Consider the following 27,601-nt stretch of genomic DNA (forward strand, 5'->3'; position numbering starts at 1 on the left):
GTAAGCAAAGTCTTTAGAGTTCTTAAAAAAAAAAGGTGGGGGTGGACGGGGTGGGGGTGGGGGCACGGGGCATAAAGACAGTGAACAGAATCCTAAGCTCACTTGAATCGTCCTGGAACAGCACCTTATCAACCTGAAATCATTCAGGTAACTTGGAGCAGAAATAACCACTCTTTGATTTTTCTTCCTAGAACTGCCATTTCAGACATTCGGAATGAATAAACACATCCCCAAACCCGACCACATAAAACACTGAGAGATACTTACTAAATGTGGGTGGAGGTCCAGTTTGTGAAAGGCATCTGAAGTGAACACTTTTTCTTGCACCTGCTTTACCACAGGTCTGCAAATGATGAACAAGACTCAGGCATCAGTTCCAAGAAGCAAGAAAAAGGCAGAATACACTTAACTCCTTTCATTCCTGAAGTGCGTCTGCACCTGGACATACCTGTGGAGTTCCGGAATTTCAGGGTTGTTTTTAAACAGGGATGAAGTCTTAATGCCCGGTTTCCGCTCTTGGTTTCTATTACTCCCACCAGCCGAAGACTTCTTTGGAGAAAACGTTTTCAGTGCCTTTCCCTGAAAAGTCCCTTGAGTCTCTTTAGCGGCAGTTTTCTTGGCTGGGAGACAGGATGCTTCGCTCCTCCGTTTCGCTGGGGTAGCCTCGCTGGACTCGTGGTATCTTCTTTTGGTGGCCTCTGCTTGCTGCGACGATCCCAAAAGGAAAGAGCAACAGAGGTGCATCAGTCCATGAACGCAGACCTCAGAGTGAAGCCTGACTGCCCACAGAATTGCATCCCTCCCCGCAGAGATCATTACGCCCCATATGTCAAGCAACAGTTTAGGGTCTGCAATCAGATTCTTTGACTCAGTTCCCACAAAAGCTCAGCTGATCCATCTACTAGTCTCCTCCAATCATCTTCGCGTTTAACTCCACCGAGATGAAGGTGAGGATCAAGAAAAGAGAAACATTTTTCAGGCTGAATGTTAACAAATAGAGTCTATTTTAAAGGACGCGAGGACCCACCTTGTGAAGCATGCAGGCTAAGTCAGTCCAAGTCCCTAGGAATCCACTTATGCAAGGAGAGCGGGGAAGGGGGAAATGAATCGTTTCTCTCTACACAAAGCCCGTCGGGGACTACACGTGGGACGCCGCATCCCAGCCCACGCGCAGCGGAACCTTCATCACTGCTCTGCCCCAGAGTGCTTGGATCGCTGTCATTCTCTGCCCTCAAGCTGCTCCCCCAGATTCAGATGGCTTGGAGACGATTCTTCCTCCCAGTCTCCATTCCAAATGAGAATTCTGCTCCATCCATCACCTCTCTCACAATTACTTCCAACTCTCCTCGCCTTTCCCCATCTGAGCGCTGATTACAGACTACAACACCGGATATTTTCTTGCCTGTTGCTTATTTCCGTAACATGAATGCTGTTAAATGCATGATGTCCAAACTTCCCCGAGGAGAACACCCGATGCCTCTATTTCCTCTGGCCTTCTCTTCCAGTTTACACATGAATATGAAAGCATCCCGGGAGTAGTCAGTGCTTGCTATTCTGGAGTTTTGGTTTCTCTTGGAATATGTTATTTTCCTCTCTGCTGGAAATCATGACTTCTGCTTACACACCAGCCTGCTTTAGCCATGACCGTCAGCTTCCCACTAACCTACTGATAACAACAGTTCTTTGTTCCTGGCAACCAGAAGGAGTTCTATCACTAAATAAGTCAATAAATACAACTTCACATATTCTATATTAATAGAGTAAATACTGACATGCTTCACTTTTCAAATTTATTTTTACGAAGTTCTAAGTATTCAGATAAAAAAGGAGATGAAGTCAAGTTTCGGGTCTCTGGAATCATCTGCAAGACGGAATGAAATGTGCAGATTTCACCTGGTGTACAGACCACAGACTCCTGGAGCACAGAAAGGCCTACAGGCCTCTCCCATGGCGCACGGACGTCCCACCCCAGGACCCAGACAGCTGGCCCAGCAGCTTCTGCCTGCCCACCTGCCCCTACTGTTCTCCATCCCACGAGGCGACCTATTTTCTTCCCGACCAAATTCTGCGGCTTAGGAAGCTGTTTCTGACATTCAGACAAGATCTGTCTTCCTGAATCCTACCTACCAGCCTGAAGTCTGCTTTCTGCCTCAGCTCTTGTACATAACATTCCTTCATCCATCACAGAACTCCTTCTTTCTTCTTCTTTGGATGAAATATTCCAAACAGGACACAAACTTTGGATCCCTTATCGTCCTGGTCCCTCTTTATGCCCATGTCAAGCTCTCTCTAAAAGCAAGTGTCCAGCGTTAAGCATGGTATTAGACAAGTTTTTCACTGCTGTTAGGTGAAAATGTGTCATACGATCTACAAAGCCCTTGAGAATGTGGCCTCTGCCCATCTCATCAGTCTCAGCTTTACCCTCTGCCGTCCTGGTCTTCCTCAAGTTTCCAGAATGTACCATGCTCCTTCTCTCCTCAGGGCCTTTGCACATGCTACTCCCACACCCATGTCGCCGCCCCTTCCTCTGGCTGGCTAACATACCCACCCTTCAGATCTAGGCTTACCTACTGCCTCCCCAGAAGGGCCTTTCCTGACCTCCTCTCCACCCTATCAAACCAACGTCCCTGTTCTTATTCTCTTTTGTCACACTCAGTGAAACAATAAATGCAGCATGTAATTTGTTGTGTGATGTCTGTCTTCCCCACTAGACTGGAAAAAATGACCAGCCTGTCCCATACAGCACTGAGTCCCCTGCACAGGACCATGTCTGGCACAAAGTAAATACTCCATAAATACTTGTAAGATGAGTAACATGATGGAATTACTCTTTTCCAAGATCTGGACACTTGTCTACTACTTGTTCGCTTCTCCTCCCCTCCCACCCCACACCAGCATCCACAACGCATTCATTTAAAAAACTGACCACTTAGTAGCTGTCAAGGAGCTTGGTTCTGATGATACAAAGATGTGCCAAGACCTTGCAGGAGTCACAGACTAGTGGAAGAGACAAAAGGGTAAAAGTGTAAATCCAAACCTATACTCGTACAACAGAAGAGGTACAAACAAAGGGTTGTAAGGGCACAAAACGAGAAGAAAGACTACCATGGCCTTCAGCAAGGGGGAGGGAGGCAGAGAAACAGGAAGGCTTCATGAGGTGGCATCTGAGCACGGAGGAGCAAGGACATGGATCTCCTAAAAATCAGCACGTCCCTGAGTCTGCTCCCCGCCCCCACCCTCAGTCCAATGAGGGGATTATAGCAGATGAGCTCCAGTGTCCATCTGGCCCTAACAGGCTACGCGCCCTGTCTCTGATAGTAATAAACATACTGAGTAGATACTATACACCAGGCAGTATGCAGAATGCTAAGTACTTCTAAGAATTGAGTCATTTGCGGATACAGTACTGGTATCAACCCATTTTAAGAGGAGAACACTGTTCCTAACAATGACACTACAGTACCATTTAGGAAGTGGATCCTGTTTGGCTAGAAAACATCACAGATAGTTTGATCCCTATTTTGTTTTGCGCTGTGTTCTAGAATGATACAGACCAAAATGTTACCCAGCGTTATCTCTGAGTTTGACAATCAGGGGTGGTTTTGTTTTCTTTTCATCTATTTTCCAAGTTTACAATAAATTTCTACTTTTCTCTTAAGAAAGAAAGCATTCTGCATAGTCTTAGATACAGCACAATTTAAGGTGTCAAGGACTTTCCAAACCCACTATATCAGCTACTCATCCCAAATTCAGGCTGCTAGCAAATCTGATCAGCAGAGACGTAATCCTCACTCGTGACATAAAAATGCAGGTGCGGACAAAGCCACTGCACACAGCTGTCATCACCTTACTAATATCCACTGGACACAGTGGTTCAAGCAATCATAAAACCAAATACCTTTATTCATACAACTCACTCAACAAAGTATTAGTAAGTACTTTCTATGTGTTAGTCCCTAGGGATGTACCTGGCACAAGCACCTCACTGACCTCCTGATACAGCAATTCTATTACCCAAAACGGAGCCAATATGACTTTATTTTTTATCACTGACATTTATTAAGTGCTCTTCTGGGCCAGAAAATGTATATTATCTATCTTAACCTTCCTAACAACTTGATATGAAGTAGAAATTACTGTTCTCATTTTATGGATAGAAAAAGTGAAGATCAGAGAGGTGAAGTAACATCTCCAAGGTCACAGAGCTAGCATGTTGCCAGGCTGGCATCCAATCCCAGGTCTGTCCTACCCCAAATCCCATACTCCCAACTGGCTCTTTCCTACTTACTTCCTCTTCCCCCTTCTGAATAGATGCAGCTACATATTGCCCAGCTGAAAACTCCTTACTCACAAACCTCTAAATCCTAAAGCTGATTATCACTAAAAATTTTAGATAATTCAGACAGTGGGTGTTAGCTAGCGTGAGCATATATGAACTCAAGGATGAACAGAACCGAACTCTGGCTATTAATTTTCAACGTAACTAAGTGTGGCTTTTTTTGAGAAAATACAGACACACTCTCCTTGGCATCAAATTGTATCCTTCTTGTCATTAAGGTACCTTATGATCTTACAACAGATTTTCTATCCCACAGCCCTCCTCTTTTCTAGGAGGTAAGTCAACCAACCTAAAAACCAGCTTTCAGCTCTGGCTTGGGTTATATTTAAGGTATCTTTCTCTCACTTAATGAAGAGATTTTAATTGATGAGTTGTATTTTCTTTTCCCCTATCATTGCGTGTGGATGAAAATGTACCATATTTTTTGAAAACTCTTCGAAGACACTTCCAGTCTCCAATTCGCATTCTTGAAACAAACGACTCTTAGAGTCGAGGATACGGCGGCTAAGAGAAGTTTAGAGAGGTGGCTGGTGCGTGACAGGGCTGGGACTTACACCCACGCGCCAGTTCCTAACTTCAAGAGGCGACAGCCTCAGACCCTTGCCACTACCTCTCCAACTAGTCCTCCAACTAGCGGCAGCCCTAGCCAGCTCCACCGCCGCGCCGCTCCCTCCAAGAACATCTCCACCGGGTGGTGATCCGCTCTTAGACACGTGTTGCTCAGCGACTCCTCTAGAAGCTGCCCAATGTCTGACTCCCCCCTACTCCCTTTTAATTCCGCGAAAACTCGCACCCAGACCGAGAGGCAGGGCTGCAGCCCGCGGCACGCCACGGCTCCGTCTGCGAACGCATCTGAAACCGGATCGGAACTCACCCGCCTAGCCAGGGCCGGACGGGGTCTGGAGAACGTCCTGGGGACGGCGGCCCGGGGCTCGGGAACGTGGAGAAGCACCCGGTCGGTGGCTGCCATGCCGGCGGACAGGCGAGTCGGGACCTAGCGAACCGGGACCGCCGCTCAGCTCCGACCCACGTGGGACGCGCGCGAGGACCCCGCGTAGCTGCCCCGCCGGGTCCTGCGCCCGCGCCGCTTCCGGGTCCCGAAGGGCCTGCGGACACACGGCCCGCGCCCCGAGGGACCGAAGCCGCGGCACCGGGGCCACCGGGACGGCTGGCTGCCCCGCGTGGCGACCCTCGTGGCGTGGCCGGTGGCAGGGGATGCCAAGTTACACTCAACTCCTGCTTGTGCGGTTCTTGGAGTTCTTCTGGAAAACAAGAAGAGACGTGCCCCCACTTAACCGACGTTTCCTGGTTTGCCGTCGGTTTACTGTTTCCTCAGCACTTTGGTCGCCCTGGGAGACGCCTAAAGGGGCTTGGCGCTCGGTCTCCCTGCCCCTCGCCCACTTATTTCCTTCCCGCCCGCGGAGGAGGTGCGTTTTTGTTGTTTTTTTTTTTTTTAACAGGCAGTGCCTTGGCCACCTGGCAGAGCTGGGTCGCCTAGCAACAGCGGGGTCCTTCCTGGCTCGGCGGCGCTCCGGGCCTGAGGGGAGAAAACCGCCGCGGAGGGCGCTGGGGTCCCGCTGCCGCGGTACCGGAGGCGGCAACGGGACCGCGACACGGCATTAGCCCGCCCGCGGATCCGTCCTTTGCGTCTGAGGAGAGATGAATACGTCCGACAAGGCCCGGGTGGGGCCCGCGGCCAGCCGGCCTGCTCCGCCCGAGGAGGAGGAGGGCGAGGGGGGCGGGAAGGAGCCAGCGGTGGACGCGGCCCCGGGGCCCAGCGCCGCGTTCCGCCTCCTGGTGACTCGGCGGGAGCCGGCCGTGAAGCTGCAGTATGCGGTGAGCGGCCTGGAGCCGCTGGCGTGGTCCGAGGACCACCGCGTGTCCGTGTCCACGGCCCGCAGCATCGCTGTGCTGGAGCTCATCTGCGACGTGCACAACCCGGGCCAGGACCTGGTTATCCACCGCACGTCGGTGCCCGCGCCTCTCAACAGCTGCCTCCTCAAAGTAAGTCAGCCCTGGGCTTCAGCCCCGGGGTCTCTCGTCACTCCCGGGGCCGCGTCACAGGTCCCTGGGGAATCCCGACCCACGCCTAGTTCGGGGATTCCCCCTCCTCGCGCCCGGCGCTTAGAGCTAAGTGGTTAGGGTCGCCGTAGCTTAAAAAACAAACAAAAAACCTTCTAGCCGTTTGTGCGCAGTTTCCCAGATCACCAGCCCTGACACACATATATTTCGGGAGGTCCCTCTCGGAGCCAGGTTCTTCCTTCGCCCCGGCGTCTAGCTGGCTGCTGGCGCAGATTTGTTGCCTTGGTGCTTTCTGAGGCTCCACCCACTGTTGACCCAACCCCAGACCTGCCTCTGCCGTTGCTCCTATTGTCTGGGGCTTGCTCCCCGAGGCCCTTGGCTGGCTTTGTTTACCGTGATGTGCCCTCTTCTTGCGCTTCTTATACTTTGAAAAAGAAAAATTGGTCCTTTCCGTTGTCTTAACAAAAACTTTTTAATTGAATGGTCCTTGCTTCTCATCTTGGGCAGACGGATAAATACTGGAGGTCCGGGTTAGTACTCCAGTTTTTCTTCAATAACTAAAAATCTTTGTAGAATGAAAAGTAAAGCCTCTGGAAGTAAGTGCAGTTCTTAAACTTTAAGCCCAAGATCTCCATGTAGATTTAGTGCTTTCAGCTTCATATTAGCGAAGTTTGCCTTCAGAACTTTAGGGTTCTTAAAGTTTTATTGTTTTATTATCGCCATTTTCAAATTCTTTTGAGTAGTAAGTTGTAGTGTTCATTCTAGTGGTTTAAATGTGTAAAAACTTCACTTAAAATTTCCTTTGTAGATCGGTATGCATCTGTGTGACTATCAAAGGGTATATTCATTCTTTCAACACATATTTGAATACCACTTTGTTGTCAGCCAGGCACCAACCTAGGTTCTGGAAATAAAGCATTGTACAAAACAAAGTCCTTGTCCTCATGAAGCTTGCATTCTTTCGGCAAGTCACGAGCAAATAACAATGTAATATCAGGTAGTGATAAGCACTGTAAAGATATGTATCTGTGTACAGAGAACGTGTCTGTGAAAGTGAAGTTAAAAAAAAAACTCTTACTCTGCACAGCCATTTAAAATATGGATTATTAACTGTGGGTAGGGTGCAAGGAACCCACACCACTTTTTAGCATACTTATTCACGTTTTAAACTGACAATTTGATGTTGAGTTAGATCATTGATAAACTGGTTTGACCTGCGCCCTCTAAGATCTTGGACAAGATGTGAACAATTTGATTCAAGTAAAAACAAATCAGATGGCTAGATGTTGGTAATGCTATGAAACTGAGAAACACTCGAGGAGGGAGGCAGAACAAAGGGGCTTTAAAAGGTCTATCCTCTGCTGGAAAGGAACTTACTGCTGCTAAGGATGTTCGTATTACACATCAGCTAGAGAACATTTTAAGTGTATCTCGATATAGTAAAGATTTAATACTGTAGCAGAGAGAATTTAAAGAAAGAAAGGAATAGTGAGGTGGTGTTTTTTATCAGGTAAGGTTATTTGGTGGTGACTCTGCAGCAGACCTAAGAAAAGGTCAGATTTGGGTTGTAAGAGGAAGGGAGGAAAGGGTCATCCATATGGCAGGAGTGGGATGCTCATCTCATGCACATACATGTAAGTCAGGAACGTTAACCTGCTGTTATTTTGTGTAAATAATGATGGATCAACAGGTGAGTCTCTTCTAGAGAGTCAGAGAAAGGAAGGTGAGGCCGATTTGGGAACTTTGAAGGTCAGTCTGACACGGCTGGCTTCAATCTCGGAAGCCCTAAAGTGCTGTTACAGTATCCTAAACACGGACTGACCTGGTATGTATGGGTCAGGAGTATGAATCTGGCTGCACTAGAGGCAAGAACATGATTGTTGGAGTCAATATAAAACAGGGTTAAGAGATTGCGCTTTGGCAACAGATAGCAAGATAGGCCTATTTTTAAAAGGACGATAATAAATTCTATAAATAGAGGATAAAAAAATCTCTTGATGAGAATTTTTGGAAGCATAAGTTAAACACATGTACTTATATGTGTACATACCTGTGTACATACCTATACACATGTACACACGTTTAGTGGCTTAGTACAGTTCCTGGCAGCCCTAAATGCTCGAGTTAAAAATAGTCATACAAGTATGAAGGAGGGGGTCTGGAGTAATGCTGTGGCTATGAATGTAAAGATATCTGTTGTACTGTATTCTGATAAAAATTTGACTCTGTCATTGGTTCCACAACTGGCAAATGAGTAGTAGGAAATCTTTATATATTCCTCTAATAATTGACGGCTTTCCTGAAATTAAGTAGTGGCATCTTCCCCTTCTGTACTGTTCTTTGGTATTTGCCTCACACAAACCATCAATCAGTTAGCGGTCTTATTAAACTAACTCTGCCTGGTGAGTGAATGCTGAGTTGTCCCTGCAATTATAAAAGAGGCCTCTGTGGGAGAAAACTGGAGTAATGGTAGGAATGTAAAGAAGTCTGTATCTGTAGTTTGATGTCACTGCCCATTGACAATCCCTAGGGATTTAGTTCCACTCGGTACTGTCCAGCTTGCCTTTGCTCTAACACAAAACATGGACAGTCTGCCACCTAGATCACAGTTTTAGTGCATACAGCTACGAGAATGCTAGATGTTAAATCTCTTTGAAGCTTTTGCTCCATGATTGTTATTTAGATTATGAATTTTTTAAGAAAAATACACAGTTAAATAATAATTCAAATATTATGTTACTTGCAAGTTACTGTTCAGGGTACTGAGGTTATGATATAAAGGTGAATGATATAAATCTGAATAGCAGTAAAGTGGTGATTTAAGAATACGTTGCAATTTCTCTTCCCATTGGACTGCTGACTTAGTGAATCATATAATTGTATACAGTTAGAAATTCTAATAATATATGCATAACTGATTTTATTTGTGTCAATTGTTAGGAACGTTAGCAATATTAACTCCATCTGCTACATTAAGTTAAATAACTATTGCCTGTCTTTGGAATCATATTCCTGGCCTAAAGAAGCTTACTGTCTAATAACTTCAAATGAGTTTTTATATATTAGGTGCTCACTCAGTTCATAGCTATTAGTTGTAGTAGTGGCCAGCTGGAAACAGGATAGTGCATAATTAAATGATTGGCTGGGGGCTGGCCTCTGGGAGCTGAACTCACTAGTGTGCTCCCTGGACATCTGAGTTCTTGTTTTGATTTGTTAACTAGTTTTGTGATATGGAGAGGTGGGGTGAGGTGCAGTAGGGTAATTCAAACTACCTAAGATACTAGAAATTACTGCACAAACCCTAAGGATTTTCCCTACTGGTCGACATCCACGCTGCTCTCCATCCTATCAAGGATTCGTCCTGCAATGAGTAGGACAGGGCGTGAGCTTCATTTCATCCTATGCTGCTGTTTGGGGTTACACATTCTGTAAGTTGACATCCAGTTCTGTAGAAGCTTTCATTGTAGAGGATTATCCCAGTCTGAGGAGTATTGCTTAGTTTACAGCATTATAGGATTTGGTGAACAGTTTTATATCTACCCTTCATTTGGTGGACAACTTAATTCCTGTCTATCCTGCATTGTACATATTTTTATTAGGTCTCATTAACATTTACCTAATCCTCAGAGAGTATTAATAATTGTCATCATAGCTAACATTTATTGAGTGTTTATTAATATATGCTTTACATATATTGACTTAATTAACCTTCCTACTTCTATGAGACATGTATTATTATTCCCTTGATAAATTAGGAAATTAAAACCCAGAAGGTTTAAACAGTTTGCTCAGGGTCACAGAGCTAGAGTGTGATAGAGCCAGAGTTTGAACCCAGGCAGTCTGGCATCATAACACAGATTTTCAGTCAAATTTTATCTACACATACAAAGCTCTGGGCTTTGATTAGTATTGTTTTGTTAACAGGCTAGGCAGCAACACCTCTATTTAATTGGAATTTCCAGGTTGTATTTCTCCATCATGTCCAAGAGACCACCTTAAATGCCTTTCTAAAATCGATATACTATTGTGCTGAACACTGGAATTTGACACAACATTGTAAAATGATTATAAATCAATAAAAAATGTTAAAAAAATAAAAAATAAAAAAAATAAAATCGATATACTGCTTAAGACACCACTTCCAGAATATTATTTAGGATAATAAAAGATGACCCCCCCCCCAAAAAAAGGTTCTATTTTTAAAAAATAAGTTAACTCTTCAAGTATAACTGTAAGGATAACTCTGATGTAAGCCTCTACAGTAGTTCCCTGGCTCTAACTCTTGAAAGGGGAATAATGTATAATATATAGCATTTCCAAAATTTATTTGGTTACAGAACTCTTTCAACGGACAGTTTAGGGGACGGATGGTCTGTTTAACACACGTTAGAAAAAGTATTCTAATTCATTTGTCGGACTTTATAGCTACCTTTCATTTTATATGCTTGTTTATTCTGTGATCTAGCAGTTGACTATTTGTTGCACTCTGGTTTTCTGACACATTCCTGGTTGTCCAAGCTTTATCAAGGAATGTAATGGTTCTTTCTGTATCCTGGAGTGGAATTCCTCTGGGCTTGGGGACTTAAACTCACTTAAAATGACTTTATTATAGCTGTATATATCTTAGGATTTAATTCCTTTTTAATCATGTTTATTCTACCCTTTCCAGTTTGAAGATCAGCCTCTATGTAAAGGAAGATTGACACTAAAAAGGAGTCGAAAGATTCTGCTTTCTCTCTCTGTTACCCGTTTCTCTACAGACAGTGGATCAAATCCTTTCTTCTTCCTGCTTCCACCAGAACAGAAATCGTATTTTAATTGACCCCCTGCTCTTTTCTGACTTTAGCCTTCCTGGATATTTTCTTATGGCCCTGAATCACTTTCTTTTGGTCATTTATTTCTTCCTCCGTCTTTAACGGCCCTTTAAAATCTTCTTAAAAAGCTCACCATCGTACAGCTAGACACTAAACAAATAGCGCTGCTGATGTATGTTATGAACCTGGAGGAGGGAGAGATGAATGAAAGCTAGCATGATCTCAGAAGGCCTCATGGAGTTTGACCTGGAAGGATGGATGGGATTCAGATAGGAAGAAAGAGAGCATTTTACACAAGGGAGCCAGGAAGGCTGTGGGAATGTTCAGGGAAGAGCAAGTAGTCTACTGAGAGTGAACATTATCCTGTAGAATCAGTGGGACTTGGCTCCCGGCATCTTTGTAAATGAAATTTCAGATAGAAAACTCAAAGCTGGCATTGGTATTGCAAAGATACTGTTAAAAATCTGCACATCTAATTTTATCAAAGACACATACAGGTTTACGTTTTTTCATGACCTCTTAAGTCCTGTATTGTTTTGTGAGTGGTTCAGCAGAATGCTCTGACTCTTCAGAATCCAGTGCGTGTCCATCGTTGCTCCTCCTTATGTCAGTTCTGAAAAGAACACAGGAACCAGGCCATGAGTAACGGCGACATTTATTCTGACCCTTAAAAAAATTGCCATTTTCTGAGTAAATGCTCATTTGGTTTTAGACATGCTCTTGATCTTTTTTAAAAAAATTATTTTGTTTATTTTGGTTTTTTCAACAGGGAGGTAATTAGGTTTATTTGTTTATTTACTTAAATAGAGTGACTGGGGGTTGAACCCAGGACCTCATGCGTGCTAAGCACACGCTCTACCACTGAGCTGTAGCCTCCCTCCAATTCTTGACCTTTTAAATGCATGTCATACCAAAATTAACAGAATTGATGTAAAATTACTGTGTATGTTAACATGAGTCAGTTAATTCACCCTGAGCAATGTAAATACATTCCTCTTAGAATGAAATATTTATCTGATAGTTGTTGTCTCCCTTATTTTCAGGTGGGCCCAAAAACAGAAGTTGCTGAGTGTAAGGAGAAATTTGCCACCTCCAAAGACCCCACAGTCAGTCAGACTTTCATGTTGGATAGGGTGTTCAACCCTGAGGGGAAGGCGTTGCCACCAATGAGAGGATTCAAATACACCAGCTGGTCCCCCATGGGTTGTGATGCCAACGGCAGGTGCCTCTTGGCAGCACTGACCATGGACAATCGCCTGACCATCCAGGCAAACCTCAACAGACTGCAGTGGGTCCAGCTGGTCGATCTGACTGAGATTTACGGAGAACGTCTTTATGAGACCAGTTACAGACTCTCTAAAAGTGAGGCCCCAGAAGGGAATCTCGGGGACTTTGCTGAGTTTCAGAGGAGGCACAGCATGCAGACACCAGTCAGAATGGAGTGGTCGGGCATCTGTACCACTCAGCAGGTCAAGCACAACAATGAGTGCCGCGACGTGGGCAGCGTGCTCCTGGCCGTCCTCTTTGAGAACGGGAACATCGCCGTGTGGCAGTTTCAGCTCCCGTTTGTAGGAAAGGAATCTATCTCTTCCTGCAACACGATTGAGTCGGGAATCAACTCTCCTAGTGTCCTGTTTTGGTGGGAGTACGAGCACAACAACCGGAAGATGAGCGGCCTCATTGTGGGGAGTGCTTTTGGGCCCGTGAAAATTCTCCCTGTCAACCTCAAAGCCGTTAAAGGCTACTTCACTCTGAGGCAGCCTGTCGTCTTGTGGAAAGAAATGGACCAGTTGCCAGTGCACAGCATCAAGTGTGTCCCATTGTACCACCCTTACCAGAAGTGTAGTTGCAGCTTAGTGGTGGCTGCCAGAGGATCCTATGTGTTCTGGTGTCTTCTTCTGATCTCCAAAGCAGGTCTGAATGTTCACAATTCTCACGTCACAGGCCTTCACTCGCTGCCCATCGTCTCCATGACGGCGGACAAGCAGAATGGAACGGTGTATACTTGTTCCAGTGATGGCAAGGTGAGGCAGCTGATTCCCATCTTCACAGACGTCGCGTTGAAGTTTGAGCACCAGTTGATTAAACTCTCAGATGTGTTCGGCTCGGTGAGGACACACGGGATAGCAGTGAGCCCCTGCGGCGCGTACCTGGCCGTCATTACAACCGAGGGCATGGTCAATGGCCTCCATCCCGTTAACAAAAACTACCAGGTTCAGTTCGTTACTCTGAAAACCTTTGAAGAGGCAGCGGCTCAGCTTCTGGAATCCTCAGTTCAGAATCTCTTTAGGCAGGTAGATTTAATAGACCTAGTACGCTGGAAGATTTTAAGAGACAAGCATATCCCTCAATTTTTACAAGAAGCTTTGGAAAAAAAGATTGAAAGCAGTGGGGCCACCTATTATTGGCGTTTCAAACTCTTCCTCCTGAGGATTTTGTATCAGTCAATGCAGAAAACCCCTTCAGAAGCCTTGTGGAAACCCACAAACGAGGACTCAAAAATCTTACTAGTTGACTCACCCGGGATGGGCAATGCTGACGATGAACAGCAAGAAGAAGGCACTTCCTCCAGACAGGCGGCTAAGCAAGGCCTTCAGGAGAGGAGCAGGGAAGGTGACCCAGAGGACCCCACAGATGACTCACTCACTCAGTCTGGAGATATTGGAGGCCGAGAGCCAATGGAAGAGAAACTCCTTGAGATCCAGGGGAAAATCGAAGCTGTGGAGATGCACTTGACCCGGGAGCACATGAAGCGAGTCTTAGGAGAAGTGTACCTGCACACCTGGATCACAGAAAACACCAGCATCCCCACCAGGGGCCTCTGTAACTTTTTAATGTCTGACGAAGAGTATGATGACAGAACAGCTCGGGTAGGTGTTTGTTAACAAAACACTGAAACTGTGAGAAGACTGCTTTCTTCATGAGAAAGGAATGGCCTAAATTTAATTTGTAAAGCTCAACAACTTCTTTGACCTTTTTTTAGGTAATTAATTGGCACGAGGTGCAGGAGAATAAATAGGAAACATGGATTAATGCAGAGGACATACGCGTATCACACAAAGAATATTTCATTCTTACTCTCCACTAAGGCTTTGATTGATATGCAAGGTTCGGGAGGTTTCCGGGCCATGGATGAGCTCCAGGAGGCTGCGTTTAGCAGAGTAGGTTGTGATGGGGCAGTCACCACAGGGGCAGTGTGGTGTGCCCCCCGCCTCTGGAGGGCAGGAGGACCCTGGCAGGGACTGTTCTATTTGGAAAGACTTGAGGAGGTCGTCTGATTTAGTCTAGAAGGGCATGTAAAGTAAACATGATTATTTGTGGTATTTTTGCAGAAACTAGGTGTAACCGTTATTTTGATGTTAGAACAATCTTACAGTGTTACCCAAAACGTGTTTCACAGAATTCAGGTCCCTGATAGAACACTAGGGCTCCACACATGGAGGAATACCACGTACTCCATACTCCTCTTAAAGGTTCCCAGTGTGCATCATCCTTTAAGGGTTCCGGGAATTCCTGTAGGAAAGAAACCGTGTAACTTTGTGTACCTCACCAGGTTATCCAGGCTTATTAATCAGGGATCCTGAGCTAACAGCATCTAAAACCCTGAAGAACTGTGTTTCAGGGAACAGCCTGTATACTAAAATACTTAAAACCACGGACACCCGTGGTCCTTTTTATTCTGAAGATAGACACTCTCACTGCTGACAGTCTTATTTAACATATTAACTGAAAGCCATAAATTCACAGATCTTCATGTCTAATGTTAAACTGTTTACAAACCCCTTGTATTTTCTTGTTGGAAAGTGTGTGTGTATGTATGTATATGTACATACACCCCTAAAATTATCGCCTAAGGATGTATTTGCAATAATCTCAAGAGTAGTTAAGATGTACTGTTTATATAACTGATTTTTCATCTTTGAAAGTCAACTTTTATAAATTGTTTCATTGTGATCTAAATTGTTTGGAAGAGTTTTCTGGTTATCACTGTTTCATAGGCCCCAGCAGGGATATCATAAGCCTGAAATATTAGCATTTTAGGAAATTTGTAATGGCAGTTGGTTGGTAATGATTTAGAATAATTGCCCAGGTGCGACATGAGCATGGAAAGCTATGTTTAGCATAGTTCTTGGTTCCACCAGAGCCGATTTAAAGAAGGAAAGATTGTACTCTGCCCATCTGCAGCAACTGAGTTTTGATTGAAAACAACACGTTTCATGTTTTAAAATCCCACTGTGTGCCTTAAATGAATCTTTTCGAACCTAGTACTTTGGTTGTCCCTGCTGTAAAGGACCATAAATTAGAATTCTCAAGGCCAAAAAAGGCCAAAAGTGAATGGGTTTGAAGTTTGTAAATTACATGCAGAGTAGGTAAGACACACTTCTGCGCTACTGATACCCTTCAGAACTTCAGTGAACCCATTTTAGTGACGGTAGACTCGAGTTCTTCCACGAGAGCTGAAGTGTAAATGGGTTAAAACTGAAGGACATTACCTGCTAGTGAGATGAGGAGGCTCTTGAGGATCAGTGCTTCCCACGCCTCCCAGTGATAGAGTGGGAAAGGTTTTTTCCAGCAAAATAATGAAGCAGATTGGAGTTTTCAGACTTCCGTTATTAAAGTGGTGCAACCCTAGTAAGCAAAGCAGAGGAGGAAACAAAGCTGAAGTCAGGCCAAGGCCTAGAGCGCGCCCCACCCGCCTCCCCCTCCCACAGAGGGTCCTGCCGCAGGGTCGGTGGGTCTCAGGTTGCAGGCCAAAACTGGGTTGGTCACGGGTCTTTGGGCCATCAGAAGAGGAAATTATTATTTTTCAATCCTGATGATCTTTTTACTTTGTAAACCCTTCTTAAAGAGTAGACATTTCTGTAGTTCTACGAAGTTAGTATTTCACATGATATTTTGCCTAAGAGGTTATGCTTTTCTCTCTGAAAGTCAGAACATCATTAAGTGTAGCTAAGTGTCCTTTGTCTTCTAACAGAACTCTGAAGTCCTTATTTCAGGAGCAACTAAAGGCAAGTAATAAGATTTGGGTTTCCAGAACAGTTTTTCCTTTAGTGGGGATAGTTCACGAGGTGCCTGGATGAATTTATTTGCTTTTACTTGCCCAGTTGACACAACGTGATGGTCTAGCTTTTTTACTTTCCAGACTCCGCGATGGGCCTAAGTGGAGGAGCAGGGCTCCGGTCTTGTGTAAGATACTGCATAGTGTCCCACTTCTCTTTTGTATCCGGAAGCCCTGTGCTCACCACGAAACATTGCTGACTGCCCTGTGTTACTAGGTGCTGATCGGACACATCTCAAAGAAGATGAACAAGCAGACGTTCCCCGAGCACTGTAGTTTGTGTAAAGAGATCTTGCCGTTCACAGATCGCAAGCAGGCAGTCTGCTCCAACGGCCACATTTGGCTCCGGTAAGCTGCTTTTGCTCCTTCGTCACTTTCACGCAGCACAGACCACCGTGAAGTATTCATCTGAAATCGATGTTGCCCGTGCCGTTAGGTGGGAGAGAAGCTGCTGCTATCAAACCCGGTGTGAGCTTGTTGTTTTTTCTTGTGGTCAGTTTGACTGAAGTAGGATACCCTTTAAAGAAAGGGTTTTTTTTTTTTACTGTGTAACATATGTAGGGATTTCTTTCTTTATTTTGATAATACTGTTTTGCTCTAAAGTAGCATTAAATTTTTAAAAATCATTATTACCAAAGCAATACCTGTTAAAGTTAATAGAATGGGAAGTGCTTATGTACTTTGTTTGGCTTAACTTTGTAACAAAAGGTGGAGGTCTTTCCTCCTTCTCCCCCCGGGTCTCACTTTAAGAGGGAACCTTGAGGCCACCTCATTATATGGCCTGTGGGCTGCGTTTGGCACGGGCTCCTCCCCCTCAAAGCTCGCTTATCACCTGGCGTCCTGGCCCCTGTCTCCTAGATGTCCATGTCTGGACCTGTTTCTCTTCTGGCAGCACTCTCCCCCGGCTGTCGCATATCCTCTGTACACTGGGAACTTAAACGTGCCACTTCAACCCGAATCTCTCCCCCTCAGTCCAGACTTCATATTTAAGTACCTGCTCAGTTTCTCCGTTTAGAAGTTTAATAGGCATTTCAGACTTGAATCCAGACGTTTCTCACTCCCTCCACCCTTGGCCCAGGGCACCGTCGTCTCTTGCCCAGATCATTACAGTTGTCTCCCAGCCCACCTTCCTGTGTCTTTCCTTCCCCCTCCAGCCTGTTCTAAGCAGGGCCAAAATTGTCAGCTCACGTCACCCCTCTGCTCAGAACTCCAGTGGCTGCCCATTTCTGATGAGCAGAAGCTAAAATCCTTTCAGACCACCCAGCCTGGCCCCCGTCCCTTCTCTGACCTCATATGAATTTCTGCATCTTGCTAACTTCACTCGGGGTGCACTGGCCTCATTGCCCCTCAGGTACACGAGGCACCCCTCCCACCCCGGGCCTCTGCACTGGCAGTTCTCTCTGCCCGGACTGCTCGTCCAGCAGGTGTCCACATGGCTTCCTCAAGTGTCCCTTTATCAGTTAGGCCTTCCTGGCCATGCGACTTAAAATGGCACCACCTGACGACAGCCCCCTCCCCCCTCCCCCCGTAGTCTTCTTCCCTCTCCCTTGCTTTATTTTCCTCCTCAGCAGTTACCACCGTTGATTTTTTTACTTTCTGTTTTTTCTCCTCCCTCTGGAATAGAAAGCTTCACGAAGGCAGGGAGTTTTGTGGTTTTTTTCATGGCTCTTTCTAGAACATTGCCTGGTACATAGTAGGCACTCAGTAAATTTTTTAAATTTATTTTTAACAGAAACAGGATTGGGCTACAAATAACTATCTTGACAACTTGCCAATTCTTTTATCAAAGTGTTGTGGCCATTTCCCACATCAGTGCATAGATCCCGTTCTTAGCAGCTTTAGAGTTTTCCGTTGTACGGATGTTCCATTATTTACTCCCTTATTGATGGATATTTGGATTCTTTCCAATCTTTATTGTGTTCTTATACTTTTTCTAATTTGTTCAGACTTTTTTTTTAAAGGGGAGGACAGGAAACAAGTTTCTAACAACCAGCACTGTTTGGCACTGCCAGTGTGCCAGGCACTATTCTGAGCAGTACACACATTCTGAGTTACTGTGTCCTCACAACAGCCACATGTGGGGCACTGTGATTGTTTCCATCTTTACAGATGAGGAAACTGGGGCCTGGGAAAGTCCAGTAATTTGTCCAAAGTCACACAGGGGGATGTGGCAGAGCTGAGAACCAGGCATTCTGGCTCCAGATTTTGTATGTGTAACTGCTACACATTGTTGTCTCTCAGCTGGCTTTTTTCACAAAAATTATTTTAATTTTTGCTGATTGAAGTTAGTGCCGGAGTCCCCAGATGAGGGTGGGTGCTTGCCCTCACTCAGACATTACCGTCCTTCCTGTGCACCCAGGTCTGTGCTCAAGGTAAACCTACTTGGAATTTCTTCCCCCAACCTCCCTTCCTCTTCATATTTTTCACTCCTTAGTTGCTCAACTTAAACACTTACCTTTCGGAAAACCTTCCCGCAGAAGCCAGGTGAGCTGTCGGCCATCTCACTGCTCCACCTTCCCTCACTTGTCTGCTCCTGGAAGCTGCTCAGTGCGTGGTCACTGGGTGGAAGGGAATCTGTGCACTTTGGTTCATGGCTCTTCTTTTTTTGCACCATTAATTTTGTCTTCTATATCTGTCAGGTTTTCCCCACTGTAGATTCTTAAAGATAGTGCCTAATCTCAAAAATCGCTAACAAGAATAATTTCCGGTATAATACAAAATCAGGTTTTTTTTAACATATCAAAAATTCAAAGCACAATGAGATACAGACAGACTAAATTCTTTCCCAGTGCTGCAAACATGGCGGCAAAAAAGGAGCTGCAGTGACTGGATGAGAAGTTTTGTGCCTCTTGGTTCAGGAGCCCAAGACAGACACTTCTACTAAGTGTGGGCTGGTGTGGGTCTGGCCGCCTTGGTGTTCAGAGGGAGACATCGTGGCCATGAACTTGTGAGCTGGTTTTGCCCTCTACTTCGTTAACTTGCGGGCTTAGGACAGCCGCCTGTGGTGAGCCCCCCGGCGCGGTGCCGCTGCCCCACGGGTGGGACTGACGATGCACTCCGTCCACTTTCAGGTGCTTTTTAACCTACCAGTCCTGCCAGAGTTTGATATACAGAAGGTGTTTGCTGCATGACAGCATCGCCCGCCACCCGGCGCCGGAAGGTGAGTGCTTTCCCACCTCGGGCAGGTGAGCTTGCGTCCGCGGGCTCCGTGCTGCTTACTGTGCCATCGGGGATGGTGGGCAGGTCCATCCTGCTCTATACTGTATTTTGAAGCCACAACTAAGTAAAAAATGACCATTGGAATATGTCGTGTTAGCGTACACACAGCATTTTGGTATGTAAGTTGGGCTGCAGTTTATTGTTTTGTCACTGCAAGCAAATTATCCATTCAAAAAAAGTCAGCTTGTTTTAGATGACATATATAGGTCGTATTTGAATGAAAACTCTGCAGATGGTAGCGTATCCAAAGGCGGCACTGCCGACACAGCGATGGGGTCGCACCTGCAGTCTTTCTTCCAGGAGACATGGGGGTGGTGTTTTTCTGTTGGTCAGTGTTCTCTCCCTGATAGCCCCAGCGTCAAAGCCCACATTTCTGAAGTGAGTAGCTGGGAATAAGATTGTAGACACGAGCAGGGGATTAGTGGTTTAAATAGTTCCATGAATGTCCGTTTATGACCTGAGGTTCATTAACGTTACACTCACCAGATCAGCGAACAGACACAGTGTGACAGTTATGTACATTTGGGGGTAATACGTGTTCTCAAGTAAAACCAAACATTCCATGTAAACTACACCTTTATTGATTTTTGCTCTAAACTGGCCGAAGCGCTCTAATTCTGAGAAGGAGGTATATTAGCAGCTTGTGTTCTAACTCTTTATTATGGAAAATACAACCATAAAAGTAGAGAAAAGAGTATAGGAAACTCTTACGTACCCATCGTTTAACTTCGGAAATTTCCAACTGATGACCTCTCATGTTTCATCTGTAGTCCTCCGGCCTTCCCTTCTCTTACTGGATTATTTTGAAACAAATTTTAGGGAACTTCTAAGCACTCCTTGCAATTGAGCGCTGGTATACTGTTTAGACAGGAAATCAGGAGAAAATTAAAACAAATTTAAGAAAAAGACACGCTGACTGACTTTGAGCTGAGCCACATAGAGCTTCTGGGGAGAACGAGGGTCTGGGAGAGCTGCAGAGCTCTAAGCAGTGAGCGGAGCGTCCGCAGCCGGAGGGGGCTTTCAGAGCGGGAAGAGGTGTTGACACAGTGTTGCCAGGTTTTTCCTTCTTCAAAATAACACATTTTAAAAGTGTTACTGTAATTTTATGAGTATTTTAACATTAACCATGTATGATAGATACACTCCCAGAACAAAGTATAGTCCTTTCTTTAAAGCCTCGTTTACAGTGTTGCAGTGAGGTGCTGTGTCCAGGGACACAGAGCTGGGACCAGATGCCCACCTCTTGGCACTGGTCCATCTAGGGCTCATCCCATTCGACTGTCTTTTCTGAAGTTAACACTTAATACTAATTATCTTACTTTTGCAGATCCTGACTGGATTAAGAGATTGCTGCAAAGCCCCTGCCCCTTCTGTGATTCTCCTGTCTTCTGAATGTCAGTGACGGGAAGACGGGAAGGGCACACGCTCTGTATAAAAGATGCCCTCCAGCCGGGAGGGCCCGGGTGCACAGGAGGAAGCCCGGCCTTCACAGCAGGAGAGGTGCTCTTCGTGACTGTAAATGGGGCCCTGGGAACTCCCTGCTGAAGTGCAGTCTCCATCTCCAGAGACTAAAGGATATCTTTAAAATGACGGAGTATGGAGATTTTAAGTCATTTTGAGATGAACATTAACTCCCCACTCCTTACTCAGTGAGGAACACTTATTTTTCAAGTGTCTTGAAGCGGATTGAACAAAACGCATGCCCTTTCATTTCTCAGAGAGGACAACCTCTTCTAGGGAGTGTGGGTAAGGGCCCGCCTGGGCTGAGTTAGGCTTTAATCCCGGCCTTGGTCTAGAACTGCCTTGTGGCTCCAGAGAGCTTCCGTGACCTGGTACGTGGCATTCGGTGTTCCAGCAGATACTAAAAGTGTCGGATATTTTGTTCTCAACAAATAGGCACAGATCTGCATCCTGCCAATTCCTGTTTTTCATGGATATTGAAAACATTTTCTTGAAACTACATATTTTTAAGAGGTTGAAGCCAAGACTAGAGTTGGTTTTAATGTGTCAAAAGATCAGGTGACTCTTACAGGTTAACAATTGCGACTCATTTTTAACGATCTCTGCCATGTCATCAGATCTCCTGCCTCCGGCTCCTTTATGTGCATGAGGATGTCAAGTATTCCAGTCCACCTGCATCTCATCCCTGCTTCAGACTTAACTGTGATGACTGGGAGAGATTTGTACATAGAGGAAAAAGAATATTTTCTCCTTTTAGTATTAAATTAAAACACTTAGTATTTTTAATGTTGACATTTCCAGACGTTTCATTTATATCCCATATAGTGTGCACAGGATCTATCTAGAGACTTCCAGAAAGAGACGGACCACTCAGACGTGCAGACACTTGAGCTCTGGTGCGGCAGGTGTGTGCAGCTCTGTTGACCAGAGCCTGGAGATTCCTTCTCTCTGCAAAGGTCCTTGATATTTATAATACAGGTATTTTTCTGTGGGCTGTTAAGAGGAGATACTAGGCATTAATTGGTCTTAAAACCTGGAATTAAAAATAGACATTCTGGAGCTACAGTGTTGTTGGATTTTTAAAATAAGTATCCTAGGGATTGGTGCTAATTACCAGGGCTGCAATGCACGCATCTTAAAGGGTGCATATTTCTGGAAAGTTGGATGGGAAATACAAAATGTGAAATTCTAGCTCATACTACACACTATTTTGCCTTTATTCTAACACTTACTACTGCTTTTATTTTTGTATCCTTAGTGAAAGGTCCTCTGTCCTCACTTGAGAAACGCTGTCATTTGCAGGACGCAGCAGGCCTGTAGTGCTCATCCCCGCTCTGTCCCGTGGGCTGGAGACAGGAGCCCTTAAGAGGCACTTCCAGTCTGGTTTGAAATGTCTTTTGTTTCTCAATTTTTTGTTTGTGTCCCCTGTGTTTAATTCTGTACTTGCTGAGTCTTCTGCTTATCTTTTTCATTTTTGTGGTAATTTCAAGGATCATGTTTATCCAGGTCTAGCGTGTTAAGTTGATTGTCAAGGAGGAGAACCAGGCAGCATTAAGATCATGAATAACACAACTCAGAGAGTGGTGCAGCTGTGGTCGCTCGTGCCAAGACCTGTTTCACTTTATCATAAATATGACAGTGAAGATTGCAATCACGTCAAGGACTTACTGCAGTTTTCATAGTCCTGGCATGCTTAGGTTCACTTGTTTCTTTATTCCTAATCAGAGGTAGTAGTTGATTTGTTCTTATGAGGGGATTTTTTGCCGCTGCCACTTAAAACTTACATTAAGTTTTTATTTAAAGCAGTTATGCATTTTGGGAGAAAATTTGACTCTCAGGAGTTAACTAAAAAGGATCTCCCAAATTCTTTTGTATGTCTGTGTAGGAACAAACATGGCAACTGTTCTACTAGAACATGGCTTCTCTCTGCATGGGGCTGGGCCCCCTGGCGTTCTTCAGACTCTGAAATCCAGCCAACACCTGCCTCAGCCCAGATTTCCCCACATGGAGTTGGAGCCCTCACTCCCTTCCCCCGTACCCCCCACTCTGGCGGTTAACCCATGGGCCTGTGAGCACGGGAGGTTTTCAGTTAATGGTAGCATCACAAACACAGTTCTGACTGTCACTAAGGGTCAGCATACCTGGTGACAGCGTGCTGACCTGTGAAACCTTGAAGGGGGGAGTGACACCAGAAGCTTCAGACCAGTTGCCTGTCCTGGTTTACACTTCCTGTACGTATCCTCTGCACCTTCCTAACACCTGCCTGACCTGTTTAGGGGCTTTCAGGTTTATTTCCGCTGTCACTGTCTCCACGGGAACAGGAGAGGTGGCAGAAGTGATGTCACCACTCTGCATTAAGGCGCAGGAGCGCAGGTCCTATACCACTAGACCTTTGAAGCTACGACACTGTTGCATTTTGGGAGTCTGATATCCACACCTGCATCACATCTTCTCTGTCTAGGGTTAATTTGTTCCTACTATTCTAGATCAGAAGTTGATAGCTTGTTACGCTTGATATTCATGATGAAATCCTCATGTGTCCACTGCCCAGACTTCAGGCAGCCTCTGCCTACTGTTTTACCTGCCACAACTACCCATTATTTTTCAGTGTCAGAAGTTACTAGAACCCCCGGCAGAGCTCGCGGCTGAGCGTGACAGTTTTCTGCCTCTCCCTCTAAGGAGTTCTGAGAACATTCACATTGGAGCGTGTGGGTTAGTTCTGTGAGTAGAGAGCGTCACTGGTTAATTAGGTTAAAAGAATGTTAAAGGGTGATAATTAAATATTGAAATGTATCTGTTGTCATTGTAATGGTGCCAGGTAAGATGCGAAAGAAATCAAGGCCAGTTGGTCTTGTCAGGAGGAACACAGCTGGTTTTACGGGGCATCTGCGGCCCTGGCAGCGTGTGTGCTGCATCAGGGTTCGGGGAGTTGCCACAGCTCCTGAAATGAAACCGGGAGTTACCGTCACTGTCCGATTCCCACGGGGTCCCTCCATCCTCTGTTCCTGACCTCACTCCCTTGCTTCTCCTTCCAGGAGACGCCTCTCCATCTCCATCCCTGCAGTTCTCTCAGCTCTGCTGGGACGCCTTCCAAGCTAGCAGATTTAATGTTTGAAAGAAAACTAGGTTGGTGACCAAATTTCTAAAGTCTAAATAGCATAGTGGGCCTCCCTTCCTAGAGGAAACTGTTAAGCAGTAGCTTTTTCTTCCTAGAGGAAATACTGTCGATTGTTAACAACTTGGTCAACTATCTGGTTTTCTTCAAAATTCTGAATTCTGATTTCCTTGTCAGAGAGCTCAACAGCTCCAGGCTGAACTTTGGGTGGAGTTTGCTAGATTTCAGCCCCTCGCTACCACCTACCCCGCGCCCCGAGCTGGTTATTCCTGACGAGCAAAAACTCTGGTATATTCGAAGTCGGCAGGCCTGGATTTTTTAAGGTAAAGACAGGTTGCGCCCTTTTTCTTTCTGGGATCGGGCGGCACAAACAGCACATAGCCTGGTCGGTAGCCCGGCACGGGCTGCCCGTCTGCAGGTGCCTGCGGCCGAGTGTGGCCGCGGCCTCGCGCGCCGCCCCCTCCCTGTGGGGTGGAGTTCAGCACTGCTGACCTCACAGCCTCTCGAGGGTCTGGCTCCTCCCCTCAGGGTTGTCGGGTTGTAAAAATGCCTCTAAAGGTTCTAACTGAAGTGAGTGTTTTTACTTAAGCTATTAGTGGAAATATCAGTTGCCAGCTCAAGCAGAGTTTCAGACCAGGTCTCAAGTCTCACAGTTACTAAGCTTTGAACTGCTCTTTCTTGACGCTAAAAGAGGTTTTTGGAGTTAAGATCTTCACATTTGCTAACATAGCTGGTATTCAAACTGATCTTGGAGCACGTGCGGTTTGACTGCCCTTGTATTAAGTCAGATTTGCAGAGTTGTTTCTGAAGATCTCTCTCGCTGTAGCGTCACTGTCCTGATGAACAGCAGGGTGTTGCAGAGGCTGTGAACGCGAGGACTCACTGGCTAGTCTGAGTCTGGTAAATAGGATGCAGCCTCCCGTCTGCATGTATGGTTTAAGACGGCTGTTTCTGAAAACTTGCTTTGGAAATACATTTAGCAGGGGAGTGACTGTTTATAAAGATGTCCTGTAAAGAAATTAAATTTGGGTATATGAATGTTTCTCCCCCAACTTCTTTATCTGATAAGGTGATTTAGCTTTTCTTACCTTGCCTTTTCTTGAAGTTACAACTGTTCTGTAGGGGAGACTGAGGTCTACAATCTGAGGGGAGTGTATTTAGCACAGTATTACACGGTTTGCTAGAGGGTGCTGGGAGGAGCTGAAAGAGGGGGATGATACTTGCAAACTGATGTGACAAAGGCTGTCTGGTTGAAATACTGCAAATGAGTCGGGGAGAACTGAATTTCAGAACTCTAAATCTTACAGTTACTTCTAAGGTAAAAATTTGCTTACTTCACAATCATGAAATCATGCTTCATGAAGAAAAAATCCTGTGACATGGTTACATTGGATGGTGTTAGAGGTAGTGGTAATGGCTTGGGAGCATTTCAGACTTTCATCAGTCTGACGTGTGGCTAACAAACTGGTGAGGTTTAGGGTGTTTTGTTTGGTTTTGGTACTAACGCAGAATTAAATGCAAAAAAAATGAATTATGTCTTTTTAAAGACTTTGACTCAGATTTGTACTTCAGTGTATGAAAGGAAAGTGAAAATCAACCTCGTGTACACAGAAATAAGACTATATAGAAAAATAAGTCTGTGTTGTGTATGGTGATATATTTTGTTTACCCAATGCCTGTGCTAATCTCTGTGCTTGGCTTCAAATTATGTGTTTGTTTACATATGACATTTTCTGAAATAAAAAGAACAGGCATCTAAAAACTTAAGGTTACAGAGAGGAGATGGTTTTTTAATTCTTACCATCTGATAAGGTGGTGTGTTAGACTTTCTGTGTTTAAATGAAAAAAAAAACTTTAAGAATAATAGCACGTTTTGCTTGGAACGCCCCCATCTGGAAGAATCAGCCGCTTCTCCGCATTGTACATATGTACGTAGCATTCATTATTAGATTGTAAGCTCCTCGAGGGCAGGAACTGTCGGTCTCGTCTTGGTAGTTCCTGCAGCACCTAATGTCAAGTGCCTTGCACAGAGTAGGTGCTCTCGATACAGAGAATGAGTAACTTCCCGCCACCTCGAAGAGGAAGCATGGTTCACGCTTCCCAGGGTGTTCAAAACTGCAAAGAACTGATGACCAGAGAGGGCGGAATTCTTTCCTGGGCTTGAAGCAGACCATGCTGTATCCTTAGCACCAGCTGACCTTTCCCTGAAGAAAAGCCAGTGTCCTGAGCTTTTTATCTGATATGAGGGCAGAGTTTTCTGGGGAAAGTTTGAAGTGGGAAAGACTATTGAGAAAACGAAATGGAAGTTTTGGAGGGTGTTTGTCAGATACCACTCTGTGGGGTGACCCTATTTCAATTATTACTAAAGAAAAAGGTAGCAGATCCTCTTTCTTTACCAGTTGGCTGGTTGGCCAGTTTTCCAGTTAATGAAAGATCATTGGTTTTTAGCTTTTTCCCATTTTGGATCCCCCTCAATTGCTCTTATGATTCTAGTACTTAGTCTATTCAAGCTGCTGTGAATATCCGGTGCTGTACATAATGGCAGTTTTGTAAATGTGGAGTAACCTCAATTATGTTGTGTTTTGTATGCAGAGCCACTAGTATTGTTATCTTGGCCACTTTTTTATTCAAAATAAATAAATGACTGAATTATTTGTATATCATGTGCATATTTTATCAAGTTCACATGGTTTGTAGCAAAACTTAGAAACCTTTTCATCCTGACCAGCACCAGCAAAGGTGGGTATCAACCCAGGCGCTGGCAGAGGAGAAGGGAGAGAACTGTGTGTGAGAGGGAGACGGCCACTAGCAAAGGCCTCAGCAGCAGTAAAGTGTGCCCTCAGTGGTTTATTCCAGAAAAAGTGTGAGGGCTGTGGGGGGAAGTGACAGCTTCAGTCGGCTGTTAGAGTGCACATCCTTAACAGGGTCAGGTCAGTAGTATCTGGTGAGGACGTAAATGAAGTGCTGAGTGCAACTTACATACTTCAGCAATAAACCTGTAATTCAGACAAATCCTCCTGCCAGGAACAATCAGAAAAGCTAAACAAACAACAAACAGGACACAAAATTATTAACGGTTCACCATAAAATAGTAGGAAAAAATAAGGAAATAAAAGGGACCAAAGTTGGAAGAGAAGAGGTAAAATTGTCACTGTATACAGATGACACGGTGCTATGTATGGAAACCCTAGCCTCCGCGTGGAAACTACTAGAGCTGATGAACGAACTCAGCGAGGAAGGAGGCAAGCTAACATACAGAAGTCGGTTGTGCTTCTTTAACAATGAAATATCAGAAGAAGAAAGCAAAGAAACAGTCCCTAATTTTAAAAATTACATCCAAAAAAGTAAAAGGAATAAATCTGACCAAGGAGGTGAAAGACATACATGTGGAAAACTACGAAATATTAAGGAAGTGAAAGATGACTTAAAGAAATGGAAAGATAACCCATGTTCTTGGATTGGAAGAATTAATACTGTTAAAATGGCCATACTACCCAAAGCGATCTACAGATTTACTGTGATCCCTATCAAATTACCCAGGACATTTTTCACAGAACCAGAACAAATAATCC

The 27,601-nt window shown here is 45.0% G+C and overlaps 2 protein-coding genes across 7 annotated transcripts in view; one reads left to right on the forward strand and one right to left on the reverse strand.

Moving 5' to 3' along the window:
• DDX31 (DEAD-box helicase 31) overlaps positions 1 to 5,411 on the reverse strand; it is a 67,149-nt gene extending 61,738 nt beyond the window's left edge. For all 4 annotated transcript variants that reach the window (XM_064490645.1, XM_010975399.3, XM_064490643.1 and 1 more), the window contains exons 1-3: positions 5,214 to 5,411; positions 449 to 705; positions 268 to 343 (exon numbers count right to left, since the gene is read on the reverse strand). In XM_064490645.1, coding sequence (XP_064346715.1) covers positions 268 to 343; positions 449 to 705; positions 5,214 to 5,309 — 429 coding nt within the window. In that variant the 5' untranslated portion in view covers positions 5,310 to 5,411. The remainder of the gene's footprint in view (positions 1 to 267; positions 344 to 448; positions 706 to 5,213) is intronic.
• Positions 5,412 to 5,674: 263 nt separating this feature from the next.
• On the forward strand, positions 5,675 to 27,315 carry GTF3C4 (general transcription factor IIIC subunit 4). 3 transcript variants are annotated; one of them, XR_010382833.1, is made up of 6 exons: positions 5,868 to 6,343; positions 12,219 to 14,045; positions 16,452 to 16,582; positions 19,306 to 19,394; positions 20,781 to 21,819; positions 22,173 to 26,687. XR_010382833.1 is itself a non-coding variant. In XM_064490642.1 (5 exons), the coding sequence occupies exons 2-5, from the start codon at positions 12,297 to 12,299 to the stop codon at positions 20,843 to 20,845; spliced, it is 2,034 nt and encodes a 677-aa protein (XP_064346712.1). In that variant the 5' UTR covers positions 5,675 to 5,766; positions 12,219 to 12,296; the 3' UTR covers positions 20,846 to 27,315. The 3 variants fall into 3 exon arrangements, 2 of the variants coding, with proteins under 2 accessions (XP_064346712.1, XP_010973702.1); XM_064490642.1 differs by lacking the exon at positions 5,868 to 6,343 and adding an exon at positions 5,675 to 5,766 and having other exon boundaries at positions 20,781 to 27,315; XM_010975400.3 differs by having other exon boundaries at positions 20,781 to 27,315.
• The last annotated feature ends 286 nt before the right edge of the window (positions 27,316 to 27,601 follow it).

Source organism: Camelus dromedarius, chromosome 10, assembly GCF_036321535.1.
Source record: "Camelus dromedarius isolate mCamDro1 chromosome 10, mCamDro1.pat, whole genome shotgun sequence".
NCBI classification, from domain to species: Eukaryota; Metazoa; Chordata; class Mammalia; order Artiodactyla; family Camelidae; genus Camelus; species Camelus dromedarius.